This window comes from Equus przewalskii, chromosome 12, assembly GCF_037783145.1.
Source record: "Equus przewalskii isolate Varuska chromosome 12, EquPr2, whole genome shotgun sequence".
NCBI classification, from domain to species: domain Eukaryota; kingdom Metazoa; phylum Chordata; class Mammalia; order Perissodactyla; family Equidae; genus Equus; species Equus przewalskii.
The window spans coordinates 13,341,113-13,360,639 of NC_091842.1; the positions used below are offsets into that span (position 1 = coordinate 13,341,113).

At 55.9% G+C, this 19,527-nt stretch overlaps 1 protein-coding gene across 1 annotated transcript in view; it reads right to left on the reverse strand.

The window, feature by feature from the left end:
* Nucleotides 1-10,702: 10,702 nt before the first annotated feature.
* The window catches only part of CASTOR2 (cytosolic arginine sensor for mTORC1 subunit 2), a 61,874-nt gene continuing 53,049 nt past the window's right edge, over nucleotides 10,703-19,527 (reverse strand). Inside the window, exons 8-9 of the mRNA XM_070566466.1 lie at nucleotides 16,651-16,745; nucleotides 10,703-16,568 (exon numbers count right to left, since the gene is read on the reverse strand). Coding sequence (XP_070422567.1) covers nucleotides 16,503-16,568; nucleotides 16,651-16,745 — 161 coding nt within the window. The 3' untranslated portion in view covers nucleotides 10,703-16,502. The remainder of the gene's footprint in view (nucleotides 16,569-16,650; nucleotides 16,746-19,527) is intronic.

Sequence of the window (19,527 nt, forward strand, 5' to 3'; positions counted from 1 at the left end):
AAGCTGCAGGCCAGGTGCCCCGAGGCCCACAGAGGCTCCCAGGAGGGAGAGATTTGACGTGAACAAGCTGGTGTGCCTAGAGCTGTTTTCAGAGCCCATGGAGAGGAGTGTTTTACAGCGTATTTAAAAGACAGCAGGATGTGTGCTATTTAGAGTGCCTTCCCACGGCCTCCAAAGGGAAGCCTAAGGCCTTTCATGGTGGGGAGGAGGAGCAGGCAACTCCACACCAAGGATCTTTTCAGAATTGAAGGGGAAAAGGGTCTTTCGTGAACTGTGGTTTATCTTCCTGTTGTTTATTAAGTCACTTCTGAGAGTTCTTCTAAACAAAGCTATTTATGTGTTTGAACACAGAACATGGGCACTTGTACATACTGTATTATGGAAACTGAGTCTCCTGTCTCCTGTCCCAGAGGCACCGCCAGTCCTGGTTCTCATGGTCCCTCCAGAGCCAGACTCTGCAGAGACCGTGCACGTGTGTGCCCATGTGCACGCACAGGCCGGAGTATTTCTGTGAAGCCTGGATTTTAATGATGACTTTTGAAACTGTGAAAAGCATATTTAAAAAACACTTGCAGAAATGCAAAGGAAATGTCTAATTTAAATAAAAGAAGGACTGTTTGTGAAAAACACGTTGCACCGTGTTTGGAGGCACTGTGGTGTTTTAGGGGCTATTCCATCGGCCCCCCCCTCAGCTGCGGGCTCTCCTGGTTCCTGTGCCTTCGGCAGGCCCTGCCTCCTCTCTGAAAACTGGAGGTGCTGTCTCTAGGAGAACAGGCTCAAACGGAGTCTTTAAACTTCTGGAAGAAATGTGGTTATGCCCCAGAGTTGATCCCAAGCTGGTGATGTGCGCTCGCTTGTTTGCTGACCTGGAAATACCATGACGTGTGAGGGATGGAGGGTCAGTGGGTGGACCTGGACAGCAGCTCAGGGTACGTGAACATCGGTAATGTCGATGTTCCCCTTGTTGTCGTGGTAGTTCCTCACTGCCCTGTGTCCACCGCACCGAGAAGGACCGCTTTCTGAGGGGAAGCTCAGGAAACAGTGGAGCCCCTGGGTTTGAATGAATGACTGCTGTGACTAGGGCTCCCCACCTGCCTCTTTTCCTCCAAATGAGAGTGAAGACACGCCTTGAGATAAGGTGTGAAATCGGAGGGCATTCTCTCTGTGGAAATGGCTGGGCCGAGCTGGGGCCTCTGTGGTGTAGCTGGAGGCAGCAGGCTGCTGGGGGCTGATGCCACTTGCCCTTCCAACCAGAGGCCCTTCGCTGACTCCTGCGGTCCCTGCGGAAACGTGCTTCCTGCATCCATGCCATCAGGGAGAGAACACTCTGCTCTGTCCCTGTGACGCCTGCTTTCTGGCCACACTGGCGTCCGCCCTCGCACGTTTGTTTAGCCCTAAATGTTTGTGGAGCTACTTTCTTCCCTTGTCACCTTGTGGTTGGGAAGATTGGGCACAGGACAGGGCCTGAAAGAGTGGTGCTGAGGGCTGATGGCCTCCCCCTTCCACTCTGTGCAAGCTCGAAGGTGCGAGACCAGGGCTCTGGGAGAGGGGTCGGGGCAGGAATCAGGTTTGGGCTCAGCTCGGTTGGGTTCCTTCAAGATGAGATGAGTCTGCTGTTGGGTAGTTGGACCTCACTCTGGTCTATTCTGTTGTACTCACGTTTTTTGCTTTAAATTGCAGGTGATTTTTATGCTTTAAAAAACTATTTTCTTATTAATCTGCAGTGGGGGATATGTTATATCATTTTAAAAGTATTCTAAGAAAGAAGAAAAAGAGTAAAGCTTATCTGTAGCTCCTGCAATGGTACTAACTAGTTTTTTGGTTTTTTTTTCCTTGGCCCTAAGCTAACATCTATTGCCAGTCTTCCTCTTTTCTTTTCCTTTTTTTTCCTCCCCGAAGCCCCGGTACATAGTTGTATATCATAGTTGTAAGTCCTTCTAGTTCTTGTTTGTGGGATGCCACCACAGCATGGCTTGATGAGCAGTGTGTAGGTCCGCGCCCAGGATCTGAGCCTGCGAACACTGAGCTGCCAAAGTGAGTGCACAAAGTTAACCACTACGCCACTGGGCCGGCTAATTTTTTCTTGGACTCACAGAACCTGGGCTTTGTGAGAGTGTGTAGGCCCAGGAAATGATCACTGAGCCACCTGATTCACACCTCTCCTCCCGGAAGCTTTCTGGGGTGTTTTCCTGCTATACCTTGATACTCAGAGCTCAGCGCGTTCAGTGATTTCTTCCAGGTCACACATCTAGTAAGAAGCAGAGCCAAGATTCAGACTCAGACGTGTCCGACTTGAAACAATGGTCTCTGCAGCATAGTACCCCTTCCGTGAGGGCCTGAGCTGGAGGTTCAAGGTCCCCAGCATTGGATAGAAGGAAGCAGGCAGAGGTGGGGCACACTGAGCAGGTGTCACCTGGTCTTTACAGGATCCTGTGACCTAGATGGCCGCACTGTGGGCATGGGAACAGGCTGTGAGGGGACGTTTTGAATGCCCTTCACCCGGGAGGTGCCCTTGCCTTCCTCAGACAGACAGCACAGCCTTTCTGAGGGGCGGTCCAGCTGTGCAGGGAGCCGGACATGTCGTGTTCCTTCTCTCTCATCCTCCAAACACCCCAGGGAGGGCGGGCTCCCCCACGGCCTGCCCCTGTGGACACTGACTTGAGGAGTCCAGGGGCTGCCCAGTCTCCCAGCACTCAGGGGGTGGGGCTACCGTGTGAGCCTGGGGCTCTGCTGTAGACTGTGCTTCGCCCTCACTGGGCAGCCTCTGCTTGGGGCTGGGTGGGGTTCACAGCACGGGCTGGGACACCCTCGGAGTCCCAGGCCCCTTTCTTCTCTGGCCACCTTGGCAGCCACGGGCCCTGGGTGGCTGTGACCCCCTTGCAGGCAGAGCTTTTGGTCCCTTTCTCACCTGGCCTCTTGGTGCCACAAAGGACATTTCAGCTGAAGCCAAGTGGGGGATGCGGCGAGCCAGCTGGGCAGTCCCCACCCCACTTGGGTGCTGTTGCCCAGCCTTCCTCTGTCGCTTGTCACTGTGGAGAGAGGCTCCAAACCGACTCTGCGCCTACTCTTAAGAGTCCCTCAGGCTAAGTGTGCTGCTGGGTTTGGAGCTATTTCGCGTTGCAGGAGTGTCATGAGTGTGAGCTAGTTTAGAATAGAGACTCCTTCAGCCTTGGCGAGGACAGAAATAGAGCACGAGGGCAGTCCTCTCGGGGCTGAGTTGAGAGATGGAGATGCTGAGGGATGCTCACCTGGGGAGCTGCCCACTGCTCCCAGAGAGGTCCCTCAGAGCCAGGCCCACCTTCAGAAGGCAGCTTCCGCCAAGCCCACCGTCCTGGGAGGAGCCGAGGCCGAGGGTCTGCTCTGATTTGGGCCCTAGTGGCCGGAGCGCTGGGAGCCAGGACAGTGGGGCTTAAGTCTGCAGCTTGGCCACAGGCGAGCACGGGGAGTGGCCCTGTCCCTGGGAAGGTCAAGAACGTGGGCTCTGATGGCCTGCGGAGGTTGCTGAGAGTGTACCTGGGCCCAGTCGCCACAGAGGTGGCAAGTTTTCTTTGCTTACACGGCCTGCCTGGCACACTTTCTGCTTCTAGGTGCCTTTGCAATGACCTGGGGCACCGCTTCTTGTTTGTTGAGTGACTTCTGTAATAGGTTTTGCTAAAGATGTTTGTTTAGAGAGGCAGAGGCAGGTGGCACAAGTTGCTTGCTGGCATCCATTTGTCTTGTGACCTGCCATCCTTAATGGCCTCCTCTCCCCAAGCCAAAGGCGCCGAGCTCCAGTGGGTGCCTACTGCCTCTGGGCTTTTAGTCCGGGCCATCTAGATTAGGCCTTTTCCCCTCTTAAGCTCAGTGAGCTCCACAGGCTGGGACAGACCCCCTTTCTAGCTGTCACACAGCCCTGCCAAGCGCTGCCACCAGCAAGGGTGGCAGGATTTGGATCTGGTCAGAATGGCAGCATCAACCTCAAGGCCAGGGTCTGCGTGGGGAGTGGGGCAGGCGCACTGTCTTCAGCATCGCCACCTGAGAGGTCCCTGCAGTCCTGCACCGCAGAAGTAAGTGTCAGTCAGTGAGGGACCGCATGTAGGACGGGGGTCCCGTAAGATTCGTCCCACGTAGCCTAGGTCTGTAGTGGGCTGTACCATCTGGGTCTGTGTCAGGACACTCTGTGACGTTTGCACAGAGACGAAGTCCCCTGACGACGTGTTTCTCTGAATGTATCCCCATGGGTGAGCGACGTGTGACTATCCCCGCATTGGCTTCTTTTTGTATCAAGAAGCTCTGGAAGGACAGAGAAACCAGATAAAAGTGGTTTCCAATTCAGAGGGAAGGTGGGGAGTGGGGCGGATGGTGACAGCGGTGGTACTAAAGGCATTTAATACTTTTCATTCTTTTTCACTGAGGGCCATTTTATATTGTAGTCCCGTGGATGTATCACCTATTCAGAATACCAGTGACAACACTAATCATAATAGTGAAACGAGAAGGAAAGGGCCCTTTCCTGGAGAGCCGGCATGGCTCTGGGCCATGGAGATCCTTGGGTCGTGGGCACACCTGGAGCTGGTAGGGCTCTGTTTCCAGGGCCCGGCTGTGCGACACGGCGAGTCGTTTCAAAGGCAAACAGGCCGGAGCCTCCGCCTTTGCACGAGGGCTGTCTCCTTGTCACCCTGAGGGCTGGCCTTCCTGTGAGGGACTGTCGTCGGTGCAGACGGGCAGTGTCAGCATGACTGCCAGCAGGCCTCTGGCACCTTCTGAGACCCAGTGAGCAGCCCTCCTCTTGAGGCTGCCCGTGACTGGGGAAAAACCTGCCTGTGTCTGGAGCTGGAGCTGGTAGAAAGGGGTGAAGACACTGGGCCAGGGGGCCTCATCCCCAAAGGGGACCCTGAAGGCAGAAGAAAGGGTTCCTTGAGCCACTCCAGTGAGCCATGGTGGTGACCCCAGGGAAGGCCACTGATCCCCTGGCTTGAGAGCAGGTGGTGACTCTGTGGGGCCCCACTCAGAGAGGAGTAGCCCCTGTGGGACGTGCACCTGCCAGGACGGTGCACTCGGCTCTGTGCTCATGCCCAGAGCGGCCCCTCGGTGGGCTGCACGTGAACAATCATGTCTGCCATTGACGACCGGGTGGGAGTTGGGATGGCCCTTCCTACAGTGATGGCGTTTACTTGTCCCAGCAGACCTGCCAGGCAGGTATAAGCATCCCCTCTTCCAGGGGAGGAGCCAGGTCAGAGATGGGGCAGTCCCCTACCAAGAAGCAGAGCCGGGACCAGGCCCAGCTGGGCTCCATGCCCGTCTGCCTCCTAGCCAGCCACGTTCCCTCACCGTGGGCTGGGCCTTGTTTTTCAGGTTACGATGCCTGGGGAGCTGGGGATGTGGCGTGTGGCGTGGATTACATGGTGACTGGCCAGGTCATTCCTCTGAATCTCCCAGCTGAGTGCCCGGTTCTCGAGTGCCTCCCACTGGAGACCGGCCCTGGCCTTGGAACCACTTGACGCTTAGTGGAGGCAGCCAGTGGGGCTCTGGATGGGGTCAGAGAGGCCCAGGCCCTTCGTGAAGTGTGACGCTGTCTCCTCAAGCCCTCAGCAGGTACGTACTGGAAGTCCCGAGACGTAGTCCCTTCTGCGGCTCACGATGAGACCTGCTGAGTTCAGCACAGGACGGCTGCCTCTAGTGGGCTGAGTGCCACCAAGATGAGTCCCAGGGCTGTGTGGTCCTGGCAATGCAAGGCTGATTCACATGTTGCATCTCTCTCTAGGGAACAACAACAGCCTCTGGTGTCTGTCTGGCCCAAGAAGCTGGGCTTAGGAATGCGTAGCTCTCCCAGCATGCTGTTTGGTCGGATCTTCAAGGTGGCCTGACAGAGTTCAGTGCTCAGGACAGCTTCCATGGCCCCTCTGCCCACAGCAGAGCTCTTGGTTGGTGTCTGGGCAGGCTGTGCGTGGGCATCAAGGCCAGCCCCAGCTCCCCCAAGGGAGCCAGGCTGGTGTCGGCCTGGGGTTTCCATTCATATCCCGCTGCCCACTCAGCCCCTTCCTGTCAGCTGCCCCAGCCAGCTCGCGGCTGGGACCCATGCTGAATCCCTTGGACTGCGGGTCTCCCTGGGGACACCAGTGGGCGCCAGCCCCATACCCCGTGGGCCCAGTGCTGTCACCAGCCTTGTATCCATTCTCACTGCCTGGCTTGGAAAAGTTGAGAAGCCCCCACAGGAAGAAGATCGAGTCTAAATTCTCGTGGGCTGAGGGCTCTGAACACATCCGGCTACAGCTTGGCTGGAGAGCCTGCCTTGGAGGAGGAAGATTTGGAAATTATGGAAGAACAGTCGAGTTAGTAACGTAACTTTGCTTTGAACCCATCTTTTCGATATCTCTTTTGGAATAAAGTTTATTCTATGCTTTTTGTTTCTCAGAACTAGAGAGTTCTTTTTCTTCTACCTGCTCATTCAGAGACTAGCTTTCAGAAACAAGGCTTTTGGACAAAGAGGCAGCCCGAAGCTGGTGAAGAGTACTGGAGATGACAGTCCTCCTTGGAAACTCTTTCTCTCTGAGTCTCCTTCCATGGTTCAGTTGGGAGGGAACGGGGACGTACAAGCATCATGGGGCAGTCGTGCCACAGACTGGGGTCTCCCTGCCTGCCTGCCCGCCCGTGCCCCCTTCCCTCTGTTCACTCGCTCACCAGATCCCTCCTGTGTGCCCCTCATGAGCCAGGTCCTATTTGTCACACTGGGTCATGGGTGACAAAACTGTAAGCAGGTCTCATGGAGCTTGGCTTCTAGGAGGGGAAATAACCACTAAACAAACAAATGCAAAGTGTGCTGGATGGTTCTATGGGCTGTCGGGGGCACTGAGCGGGTGACGGGGCAGGCAGGGTCAGGCCGGCTGCAGTGTACAGTGGAATGGTCCCCGGGCAGATGGCCTTGCTGGGATGGAGGAGCGGGAACAGCCAGTGGTGTCTTGGGGAGCAGCCCTGGGACCCCTCATCTGGGCTCACGCTGCCTCCACTTCTCTGTGGGGGACCAGTTCTTATGTTTATTACAGCCAAGTTTTTCCATAAGCTTGAAATCGAAACTGAAAACAACTTGTCGTTCTCCTTCCTGAAACTCCTGGTTGGGCGAGGACCATGTCGCCCCAGGGTGACGAACAATAATCCGTCCTCAGTGAACTGCACCCCTTAAAGCATGTCGTGATTTACCGAGGAGGAGCGCCCCGGAGGGCAGGCGTGGGGTCCCTCAGTGGTGTCCAGGGACGGTAGGTGATGGTGGTGATGGAGCTCTCCGCTGTGCTTGTGTCACTTCCCAGCGCTGTCCCCTCGTTCCCAGCCCCTCCCAGCATTTAGCACACAGACAGAAAACATCCACACCACTAGCTTGGTTGCTATGATTCATCCTCTTGTTCCTCTGAAAAGTTGGTGTTTGCAGGCTCAGGGCTCCTCTCACTTCAGCAGGCCTGTGACTGCCACCCAAATGAAGTGACCACAGGCCGACTCTGACGTGTCCTCTGGCCGTTCTATCTTCTCAGACTGAGACTCTGTACTTGCACGTATATTGGGGACAGTAGCTGTGGCCAGTGCCTAGCCCAAGTGGCAGGTACAGCCTGAGAAGGAGGAAGGACTCTCATCACTTGGTGGCCACCCTAGTCTTCCCCAGTGGACAATAGTTGCCCTGGTGCCTGGGTCTCCGTCTTCCTCGCAGATGTGCCAGCTGTCACTGCATGATGATTTCTGGGGGGAGGGATGGCTCTTAGTGGTGTGCAGAACCTGACATCAGTGAAGAAGACACTTGGCCTGCTGTTCTTGTCACATTAGTGCCTGACATGCTCAGGAGGATCCTGTCCTGACCATGCTCATTTCTTGAATATATGGTTGGCTCATATTTCCTGAGTTCAGGAAGCCCTTATTATGCACTTACTGCGTTCCATGTGACCAAGTCGGATGCTGAGGACCACGAAGTAGAGACAGTGCTTTCACTTGGCATAGCAGGTGCTGGTCTGGCTGAGAGCCTGGCACAGGGTAGACACTTGGGTTGCGTTTGTGAGGACCCACACTGTTCTCTTCTGTGCATTACACCCAGCTCCCAGCACCTGAAGGGGCCCAGCCTCTCCTAGCCAGCAGCAGAGTTGCTCAAACCCTCTGAGAGCCACTCTCCCTGCAGTGGCTGCACGGGGACTGGTCTGCTGTCTTTGCTTCGCCGTGTGGCTTGACCTTCGGACAGACCCTTTAAGGTGGCCTAGGGATGGCGCCCAGCGTGGGGTGGCTCTGTGAGGGACCCCTGGGACCTCCCCTGCCCTGTGACTGAGCCCCAGGAATATCCCCCCCTGAGGAGCCCACCCATGCCTTTCTCTGTCCCAGGGTGCATCACCCAGCTCCCCGCAGACACTCATGCTGCAGCAACCAAGAAACCCCAGTGTTTCTTCCACACAAAGCGTGATCCTCACACAGAGCAGCAGCACATTCAGCCTGAGCTGGAGACAGTGCTTGGAGTCACTCTAGCTGTGCCTTTCTTGAGGCCACACCGAGGGCATGCTCAACAGTCGAGTTTAAAAGGATCAATGCAGATAGTGTGGCCACCTCCTCAACCCAGGAGCCCCCCGTCTTGCTAGGGAGGCAGACAGGTGGGATGTAGCTGGTGTGGGGGCTGCCCATGGAGGAGCAGAGACACTTGGTCTTGCTGTGGCTCTGGTAGCATGGCGCCAGCTGAAGAGCCAGGACTGGGGAAGAGTTCAGGACACTGTGCCCATCAGAAAAATGTCCCAAGTGAGTCCCCCCTTGGAGACAGAAGCTGAACATGCTCAGGCTCATGGCCAGTTCTCTCCTGAGAACTGAGGGCAGGATCCCAGCGCTGCCTGTTCCCCTTCCTCCTCCTTGCAGCCCTGTTCATAATCCACACCTGCTATTCAGATGCTAAGCTTGGTTCCCTGTGTGAAAGTCCTGAGTGGCTCCCCATGCCCTGTAGGAGGGTGAGGGCCCTGGCCTGAGCACCCAGCTTGCATTTCAGCCTCATCCTCTACCTACCCCATCCACTCCTCCCTACCCCAGCCAAGCTTCCCTCTGGCCCTCTGGGCCTTTGCTCTTCCCTCTGCTTGGTCCCCATCTTACCAAGCTCAACCCTAGAGTCCTGGCTTCTTGGTCAGCCCTCTACAGCCAGACAGTGGTCATTCCCTCCCCTGGGCACAGCATGCCCTTGTGGTCTAGCCTGGCACTGCACTCCCTCGTGTAGCTCCTTTCTGTGTCTTCACACCTCCCAGAGCGACTCAGAACCAGGCAGATGGGTTCCTCTGGGTCCCCAGGATCAGGCACAAGGTCCAGCACCGCCCGAGTGACAGTGCCTGTGAGTGAGTGGTGGGAAAGTGAGGTCAGGATCTGGAAGACTTTGTAACTGTTTTGAGAGTGTGGGGACCATCAAGAGTCTCCATGGATGTCCTGGCTCCAATGGGGTATCTAAAGGATGGAAGGGGTGCTTAGTGCAGACCCCAGAAGGAAAAGTGTTCATAGAATCTAGAACTTTCTTGGTCTCAGGGTGGTGAGAGAGAGCCTCAGCCCCCACTGTCACTCCCTTCCATCTCCAGGGCCTCTTTTCCTGCAGGCAGGGGTGAGGTGGGTGGGGATGGAGGTTGGTGGGAATGAGTGCAGACCCAGGTCTTCAGCCTGCCCTGCTCACACCTGCCCTCCATGGAGAACATCAGAGAGGGGCAGTGAAGGGTTTTGGAGGTCCAGGACCACTGTCCTGCCTGTGCAGCGCCAGTGTCCACCTGCCAAAAGTGCAGGTGTCAAATGCCGGAGCACTTGTGGGAGGGACCCTGGGCATGGGGTTCCCCCTCCTGTTTTCAGGGTATCTCACTGGAGGCATCAGCTCCTGGGCTTCTACCACCAAGGAACCTTCCTGAGGCTGTGACGTTCACAGCAGCGCTCCAGGCTTGGGGAAGAGGCCCCGTGGCAAGGGATCCAGCCCCTCATCCTCCCCCTGCCACCGGCAAGGCCCTGTCCTGCTCCACAGGCCCCTGACTCCCAGGCCCCCCTCTGCCAGAGGTTTTGGAGGAACGGTGGGCATAGTAGTGGGTCTTCAAGATGGCCCCCAATGACCTTGACTCTTGGTTTCACACCCTTGTGTGGTCTCCCATGTTAACTGAGAGCTGGGCAGTGTGATGCTAGAGTGTGGTGAATGTGATGCTGCGTGAACTCTGAGGCTAGGGGAATAAAAAGCCATTTTGGTTCCTACGTTGTCCCTTGAGTCCCTTGCTGTGGGGGGAGCCAGGCACCATACTGTGAGGACTCTGGAGCAGCCCCATGGGGAGACCCACATGGAAAGGAACAGGCTTCCTGCCAATAGCCAGTTACAACTTGCCAGCCCTGTGAAGAGACCACCTTGGAAGGAGATCCTCCGGTCCCAGCCAAGACTTCAGATGACCGCAGCCTCGTGAGGGCCTCTGAGCCAGATCTGCTCCAACTGCTCACGGATTCTGAACCCACAGAAACTGCGACATGTAAATAATCATTTGAAGCTGTTAAGTTTGAGGCAACTTGTTACACAGCGTCAGGTAACTAACACAGCCCCTCTCGCTCTGGGGATGTGTCCCCTCTTGTACACTGGATGTCACACTGGAAGGCTTGTTCTGCCTTCCTCCCAACCCCCCGCCCGTGTTCCCCCCACCCTGGACTGGAGAAGGAAAGAGACGAGATGTGGCCCAGGATCAGCACAACATTAGACAGCCCTCAGCCAACATGATTTTTCTCTCCATTTTAATTAACACTTTACAAAGTACAAAATATACTGTCTTTTTTGGGGAACATTAGGTACTTTTTTCTCTCCATCATACAGTACATGAATCTCAAGGGTTTCGTGTTTCTTCAAGAAAGAAAGAAAGCATGAGGGCCCCTCCAAGGTGGAGCGCTGCCCACTTCTCCCCTCTCCAGACCTTGGGACAGGTGTGAGTGCCACTGCTACTGCTGGTGACCCAGGGCATGCCAGGTGAGGGCCAGACCTCCAAGACAAGGCCATGGGCAGGGGAGAGGCCTCTCAGAGCCACACTGTGCATCCAGCATCCACTCACTCCCATCTCAGGATAACGGAAACGATTTTGGCATAGAGCGAGAGGAGGGCTTGGGATTCTGTGTTACCCCCGACCCCAGTTTTGCAGCCAACTGTGCTCAGTTCATTCTGGACCATTTTCTGAATAGGTAAACTGAGGCAGTACTGAGGCAGTGGACATGGAAACACATTGGGGTTGGCCTGTGACTTGGGACCTGGATTTGGCCTGTTTTTCATCCCCCCTCCCTTCTCATCTCCAACCTTGCTAGATCCTCTTCAGGGATGAGAAGGGGCACCAGCACCCAAAACCTCTCCTTGTGAACAATGTCCTCAGGACTGGATGCTTCTGAAGAGACAGCTCAGCAGGTCAAGCCACGTGGGCGGGCTGCATGGACAGCCAGGCCTCTGTAGAGCACAGCAGACCCCCTGCTAGGGACTCCTCTCCCCCACTCCAGAGAGCTGTGTTCCAAAGTCAAGTGGGGAGGGGCAGTCCTGCCTGCGAGGCCCGCCTCCCCATCATCTCCACATGTGCCCCACGACTGAGAACGCTGCCGAGGCCTCAACATACTAGATGAGCTCAGATCAAAATCCCTTACTTCAGATTTGGGCTCTGCACGCATGTGCTCACACACACTGTGGAGGGCCCAGCACACGTTCACACTTCTGTGTGTATGCATAAACACACGAGTGCCCACAACACTGTCCTGACTCCAGGGCAGGGGCCGCCCTCCACCTCTGACTCTCACAGCCTCCCCCTCCTTGAACTGAGAGCCACAAACTCCCTTACAACTAGGCGGCCTACGGATGCCAGGGGCCAGGCCACAGGCTTCTGCCTTCTCTCCAGGCCACTCCTGGTGCATCAGCCTCAAAGACAGAGGCTGCCTCAGCCCCCAGCTCCCACCTTTCCTTCCAAGAGAGAGGGCTTCATAGGAGGCGTGAATTTGGAAGCTGAAGGTATGGAAAGGGGATGAGAGACAATTAAGCTTGTCCTTTTGCTGCCTCCAGTTTGAAAACGAAAGAAAGCAAAAAGCTAGCTGAGCAGTGAGATGTAGGAAAGGGTGTCCAGCTACACCAGGGCTCCACTGCCCTCAGGACAGCCCTGGCCACTCTTCCCCAGCCTGCCCTCTGCGAGGCTGACGCCGGCCACCACCCTGCTGGGCTCCCCTCCCAGGCGGCCTCTCTGGATGGAGGGAGGGCTCCAGCCCCTCCCTCAGCACAGCGTCTAGGAAAGCTGAAAAGCCAAAGCCCATGTCTGTCCACTGCTGGGAGTTCCCATCATCCTGCCCCAAGCTCCGCTCACTAAGCCAACCCATGGTTGTGACAGCAGTGACCGGCTGCCCCCTGCCCTGACTTACAGTGGGCACAGATATTTTGGGGGGGGGGCTTCCTTCCAACCTCTGCCCAGTGTCTACTCACAGAGTGGCATCAAAACTTGCTCAGTCCCAGGGCTGGCGTGCTCTGCTCTCATCTGCGAGCTCCCCAAGGTACCCTCTCTTAGCTGGGGCTGGGAAGGGCCCTATTTGTCCCCACATCCAGACCCAGTGGCTCAGAAAGCTGGCCCTGGGTGGCCATGGGATCCTAAAGGTCAGCCTGGGAGATGCTGCCAGGAGGGGCCGCTGGTGGGTGCAGGTTCCTCTTTGATGATCAGCAAATAGTGTCCTCGGCTTGGGGTGGGGGCCACGATCTTCCTATCTCCCCAGAGCATTCTCTCCTGACCTCCTAAGCCTCCTCTGTCACCTCAGAGGGGATGAGCCCCACCAGACCCTGCATCTCCTTCTGGACACCACACTGGTCTCGGAGGCCATGCTACCTGGCAGGGAGGCCACAGTGGGCATCTGTGGGTTCCCCGGCTCCCTCTCTTCTACCAGGAGCCTGTGGCCTGGAGAGGGTGGGAGGGGAGCCTGCTGGTGCTTGGGGGGCTCTGTACCCCCTGAATCTTGAGAGTTGAGGTCTGCACACCTCTCCAGCTCGGATGAGTGCCTGGGCTGAGGGCAGTGGCATGGGCAGCACCTCTTGGGGGACTTTGGAGACCCCCGTGGAGGAAGGAGGTGCAGAGCTGGCCCTGCCCAACTCTCTGTGGGTGAGGACTGTGGCTGAGGGAGAAGGGGGTTTGTGGGAACCAGGGAAGCCCATGCTGAGGGTGGAGCCAGAGCAGATTTTTCTAATTGGGGTGAGGGCCTTATTGGCCAGGGCTCCTCCTGTCCCTGCCTCTCCCCTCCTTGACTCGCACCACTCTGGAGTGTACACGGATGGGGCAGGCGAGGGGCGAGGGGTGGGGGTGGTGTAGACGGTTTGAGCTTTTCTCATCAGGGAGAGGCACAGAGGCAAAGACAAAAGCTCAGAGCCCAGGTGGCGGCTCCGGGTGCCCACTCACCCCGCCTCTCGGCAGCCAGGCCCAGGAGCCCCGTTTCCTTTACTGCGCTGCCTGCCTCCCCAGCCGGAGCCCAGAGACCCTCAGCCCCCACAGGGCATCTTCCTCAGACTGATTCTCTGGTGGGTCTGGGCTATGTCAGCCTCGCTGAGGAGCACATCATCCCTCCAAGTGGAGCTTGGGGTCTGAGACCCCCACACCCAGGAAACCTGGAGACAACTGGGGGCAGCTGGCCACCGGGAAAACCACTTACTCTTCTCCCCAAATTGCTGTGGAGACCAAACCACTGACTCTGCTCCCCATAGGCCCGAACAGACACTGAGAGCATGCGCCCAGCCTCTTCACACAGCAGGATGACGGGGAATGGGCAAATAACCCTCCACAGGCCACCCACCGGGGCTGAAGTGCTAGCCCTCACCCCAACCCCTCCCCGGACACAATGTCAAGGGCATAGGTCCAGTCCCCAGGAGGAGACCTGGAAAAGAACCTGAGGTTTCTAAGTTTGCAGGTAAAAAAGTCAGGTAAGCCGTCAGCATGAAAACAAGTATGCGAGGAGGGGAACGGACCCCAGATGGCAAGCTGAGGGATGACCATCCCACTGGCCCAGGTCTTCAGGCTGAGGGCGCTGGGGAGGGGTGTGTTTTGTTCGAAAGCAAGAAATTCCAACGACTCCCTCTGAGCCACCATCCCCGAAAGAAAACGAGGGTGTTCAGGGCCCTTGGCCATGGGAAAGGGGTGCAGGAAGGGGCTGAATCCATCTTTCAAAGGAAGCTGGGGAAGAAGGGAGTGCGGACCCTTGGCTCCTGTCCCGGGGCTCAGCTCCTGGGCTGCTGGTTTTGTTTGTCTCTCAAGTCAGGGCGGAGGCAGCCAGCGGCTTCTCTCATCATCGTATTGCCTATATACTTGAATTAAAAATATATGGTGGCTCAAAACGTGCTGGGTGCACAGCAGACACAGCGGGGCGAGGCCCTCACGCACACAGGCGCACACACAGTGGGGTCTGTGTCCACGTACTGCACACACACGCATGTGTGTGCTCCCACAGTATATATTAACATATATATTGCTCAAGTATATATGCTATTTACAGTATATATCTATATCAACATAAAACACAGGTATTTATAGGTGTGTACAATAGATACGTCCTAGAGGGTCTGGGGAGCACACGCTTCTGGGGTCATGGGGCCGACACACTTGCTCGGCAGGGAGGAAAGGTGGAGAAGTGACAGATTCAGGGAACCTACAGGAAGGAGTCTGGAGAGGTGCATCACGGAAAGTCAAGGCCTTTCAGGGACAGAAAGGGGACTCGGAGCTTCAAGGGCTGCCCCACCCACTTGGCCACCCCAGTTTTGGAACCAGCAAACAATTGACACATTTTGGTTGTTTTGTGCATAATGAATCAACTTAAAAAAAAAAGTGGGTTCCTAATCAGTGCTTGGGCCCCGAGGATCGGCACAGATCCAGATGTAGAGCTCCTCCATCTGGTGGGCTTCCAGGGCTTGGAGAGGGGGGAGTGGGGATCACATAAGCCCTTCACCAGACCAAGAGAACGTCCCTTCTCCTCCAAACTCCTCAGGGACAGCACCGCCAGCTGCCGTCTGAGAAAGAGCGCCAGGAAGGGCATGAGCCACAGCAGCCCTTCAGGTCCTCCTTGTTCAGAAAGGAGCCCCTGCTGGGGAGGTGGCACCGGGGCTTGCCCTAGTCTCTCTGGTCAGCCTTTATCGCCTGGCTGTCTATCTCCCCGTGGCCCTTGGGTCCCCTCTGATGCTCAGAACCACAGCTGCCTGGATACCTGCCAGTGGAGCTGGCTGGGCAGCCCTGTGTGAGGTGTCCCGGGGACCTCCGCCTTGTAACAGACCTCTGTTTCTAGCTTCCTGCTCTGAAGAGAGGGCCAAGGCCCCCACAACAGCTCCTGATTCTCATGTTTGTCCCTGGAGCCACAGGGTACCAGCCAAGTGACACTGAGCCTCTGGGCCCCCTGACAGAACTCAGCAGGCCCCAACCCCTGAAAATGCTGCCCACCGCAGCCTGGGCACAGATACATTAAATAAGAAACTAAAACAAGGTATGGTTTTCTCTATTAAGGCTCAGATAAGCTGCCTCCCAGGTCAAGTACTCATGAATGCCACAGTCCCTGGACTGAGGGGCAGGCAGGCAGGAAAGTTGGGGGCAGAGGCCTTCCATGGCCCCCAAAAGTGGGGGAGGGGAGGGTCTGACAAAGGGGGAGCCCTGTGCTGGTCTAGTCAACTGCTGGGGAGGTGTGGGTGACCTAAGAAACCCCAAGCCCAGAATGCTGGGGATGTCCCTACTTAAGGGAAACTGAGGCTCTGCCTGCCCAAGGAGGGTCTAGGAAAACCAGAGGGGACAGGACCTTGTGCCCCAGGCTGGTGGGTCTCCTGGGAACTGCCTCGTCCTCCAGGAGTGAGTACTTGTGGTGGGGCGGGTCTGGACAGGGCCCCCTGGCAGTCTTGCTGGGAGTCAGGGCGCAGGCCCTGTGGTTGGCAGGTGAGGTTCTGGGTGGCTGGGGTCCCCCCCCAGCTCAGGGCCCACCCATGCTCCATCAGAGCCTCAGCAGCACATGACCCAAGGGCTACCCACTGGCCTCCACTCTGCGGGAACCAGCCCCGAGCTGATGGAACCAGAGACCAGCGACCACAGTGTTCAGCCCCCCATCCTCACAGGGGTCTTCCCAGGTTCCATGAACTCAGTCCCGCTCAGCCAGCCCCCAAGATGACAAGAGAATCAGTACCCCAGTATCTTGTAGGAGGCGCAGCTTCCTTCAGCGTCTGCCCTCAGCTGTGGGCAAGGTGGGATGAGAAGGTGAGTCAGTTCACAAGCTCCCTGGGCCTCAGACATCGTTTTCTGGGGCAGGGCTGGGGGGAGGAGGCAAGGGGTTCTCTGGAGGGTCTGGGGGCTCTGGAAAGGCAGAGGGCATGGGAGGCCTTGGCTTGGGTCCTAGGCCTGGCGGGATCAGCAACCCAGGGCATCTCCCAGAGGTTCCTTCTTTGGGGGCCCTGGGGTCGACTTTCCAGTCTGTTGAGAAATACTGCAAGAAGAATCTTTGGGGTGGGGGCCAGGCCCAGGCCTGGGGGACAGAAGGGGAGGGTAGAAGAGGTCCTTCTAATGCTTCTCTGCTTGGCTGACTTTCAGGGCGCTGATGACACCATTGATGTTTTCTTCCGGTACCTGCAAAGGGCAGGAGGAGGCAGACACCCATCAGGCCCTGGAAGGAGCTTCCCTTGCCCCGGGGACCCTGCTGGACACTCACCAGTGCATGGTCAAACTTGAAAGTACTGATGTAGTAGGCGGGGATGTCTGCAGCAGCCAAGGGCTCAGAGATCTGGGCCACGATACCACACTCATCTGGGGACAGAGGAGGGGACCATGCTCAGACTCCTCGTGGCCTCATCACCCAGGGCGCCCACAATCTTCCCATAGAATTCCCACCCTCCCCCACCATCCAGGAGCCTTCTGATTCCCTCAGCCAGCTTTCTGTCCTCAGCTCCACAGAACCCAGTTCTGTTCAACTTTGATCACCCTCTGCCTGTTTCTGTGCCTTGTCGTCCCACTCCACCTTCCCTGCCATCTTTCTAATTCTCTAAGATGGAACTGGAGGCAGCGTGAGCCATGGAAGGACACCGGTTCAGGCCTCTTTTCTGTTGCCCTCTGACCCTTTTCTAGCTGGATGACTGTGGCCAAGTCACTTCCTCTCTCTGAGCCCAAGTTTCCTCACCAGAGTGCCCATCAGATAACTCCCCGGCCCATCCTAAAGGCAGTGTCAGGCATTTAGGGGGGCTGGAACGAGACTGCCTTCTTCCTCTGGACCTCTGAAGCAGTGATGCTTTCTGGCCTGCCCAAAACTTCAGCCAATAAGGTGGCCTGGGGGTTGCCTGGGGCTGGTCCTCCCCTCACCCTCAGCTTCCTGCCTGATTTGAAGACACCACTTAAGGCTTCCTCCTACAGGAAGACCTCCAAGATCTGAGGACCACTCTTCTCCATCAACACAATCCCATGGGTTAGTTCCCTCAAAGCCACTGTAACGATTTTGGCGATGATGCATTTCCCCAACACTGTCCCAGACTGGGTAGGAAAGTCCAGATCTGGTCACCAGCTCATCAAGGAATCCTGAGGCTGCAGCCTGGGACTCAACCTGGGCTCCACCCCCATCATCTCCAAATCCAGCATCCCCCTCGCCCCTTCACTCTCTGGCCCTGGTCCTGCTCTTGTCAGCCACCCGTGGATCTGTGCGGTCACCCTGCAGGTCCCTCAAGCTCCTGCTTTCCGCTTGGTCTGCCAGGGCCCCTGGCTGGACCCACCAGCCCCTCTGGTGGCTGCGCAGGCCTCGTGCCTGCACTTCTGGTGACCGTCTCTGTGCTGCTTTGTTGTGGAGACTGGTTGTGTCCTAAGAGACTTCAGCTACAGACACAACTATTCCTATAAAAGAGGGCGGGGGGCGGGGGGGCGGATAGGAGATTAGGGTCTAGAATGGTGACTTTCAAACTGTGGGTTGTGACCCCTTAGTGACATGAATTTAGAAGGCTGGTGACCAGCATTTAAAAACGGAAAGGCCATATGACACAGCACAGAGCTAGAGTGAGTAGTTTTGTGAAACCCGAGTTTGAGTTGTCTTCATATTGTGTGTGCTGGATTATGATGTAAAATATATTTCCCCCAAACCATGGTCAGAAACATACGGAATCCACTGGTTTAGAATCTTCCAGATTCTCAACAAGTTATTTTTCTTGGAGGGCTACTTATAGCTATCAGCATGGCTCTAAAACCCTCGCCATCCCAGGCAGGCAAAGCGAGCTGTTGCCTGCTAGGCTGACACTGGTGTTTCTCACACGTTTCCCTGTGTCGCCCATCCCTGAGGTCACTCACACAGAGCAGCCCTACAGACCACGCAGCATCTGCCAATGGAGAGATGATTCGAGTTCCGCCTACTCTGCCCCATACTTCCCCTTCACCCTGACTCCTGCTTTGTAACACAGTAGTCCCCCCTTACCTCCAGTTTTGCTTTCTATAGTTTTAGTTACCCACACTCAATCGAGATCCAAAAATATTAAATGGAAAGTTCCACAAATAAACAAGTCATAAGTTTTAAATTGTGTGCTCTTCTGAGCAGCGTGATGAAATCCTGCCCAGGCCCGTGGGTCCCTTTGTGCAGCAGATCCACGCTATACACGCTCCCACCCATTTGTCACTTAGGAGCCGTCTTGGTTATCAGATCCACTGTCACAGTATCACAGTGCTTGTGTTCAAGTCACCCTTCTTTTACTTAATAATGGCCCCAAAGCACAAGAATAGTGATGCTGACAATTTAGATATGCCAAAGAGAAGCCAGAAATGTCATCTTAAAGTAAAAAGGTGAAAGTTCTCGACTGAATACAAAAAAAAATCGTAAGCTGAGATTGCTGAGATCTACAGTAACTTCTATTACAGTATATTGTTATAATTGTTCTATTTTATTACTGTTGTTGTGAATCTCCTACTGTGCCTAATTTATAAGTTAAACCTTATCACAGGTTTGTATGTATAGGAAAACAGTCTATACAGGGTTCGGTACTATCCACAGTTCCAGGCATCCACTGGGGGTCTTGCAATGTATCCCTGAGGACAAGTGGGGACTACTGTGTTATTATACTGCATGCATTTTGGTAAAAACCTGGGATAAAAAGATAAGCAGATATGCAAGGCTTTCTGCCTCTTGCCTGTGTCTCCTCCCCGTGATCCCTGGCTGCTCCCCTCGCCTGCCCAAGATCTGCTGGTCTCCTCTACCTTCAGGAAGAAATGGTGCTGGACCCCTTGGTCTGGCATCAGGCCCTGAACTCTGCCTGTGATTACCTTGATCTGGCCAGGATCCTCTCCCACCCTTTCTACCTTTGGACTCTGCACCCTGGGCCTAGTTGCTCGGAGCCACCTGGGTGTCGTGGAGAGGTGCCACCATGTCACACCTCCCTCTGTTGGTACTACCCTCTCCTCCCCATCAGCCGGCTGAATATTGACCGGTCAGCTCCGGAGCCACCTCCCCTGGGAAGCCTTCCCTTTCTGAGCCTTCTCTAAGCCACCTGGTCCTTACATGTGGCAGTGACAGCAACTGCTGCTTGCTGAGCACTCATGTACCTGACACCTCATGGAGTGCTCA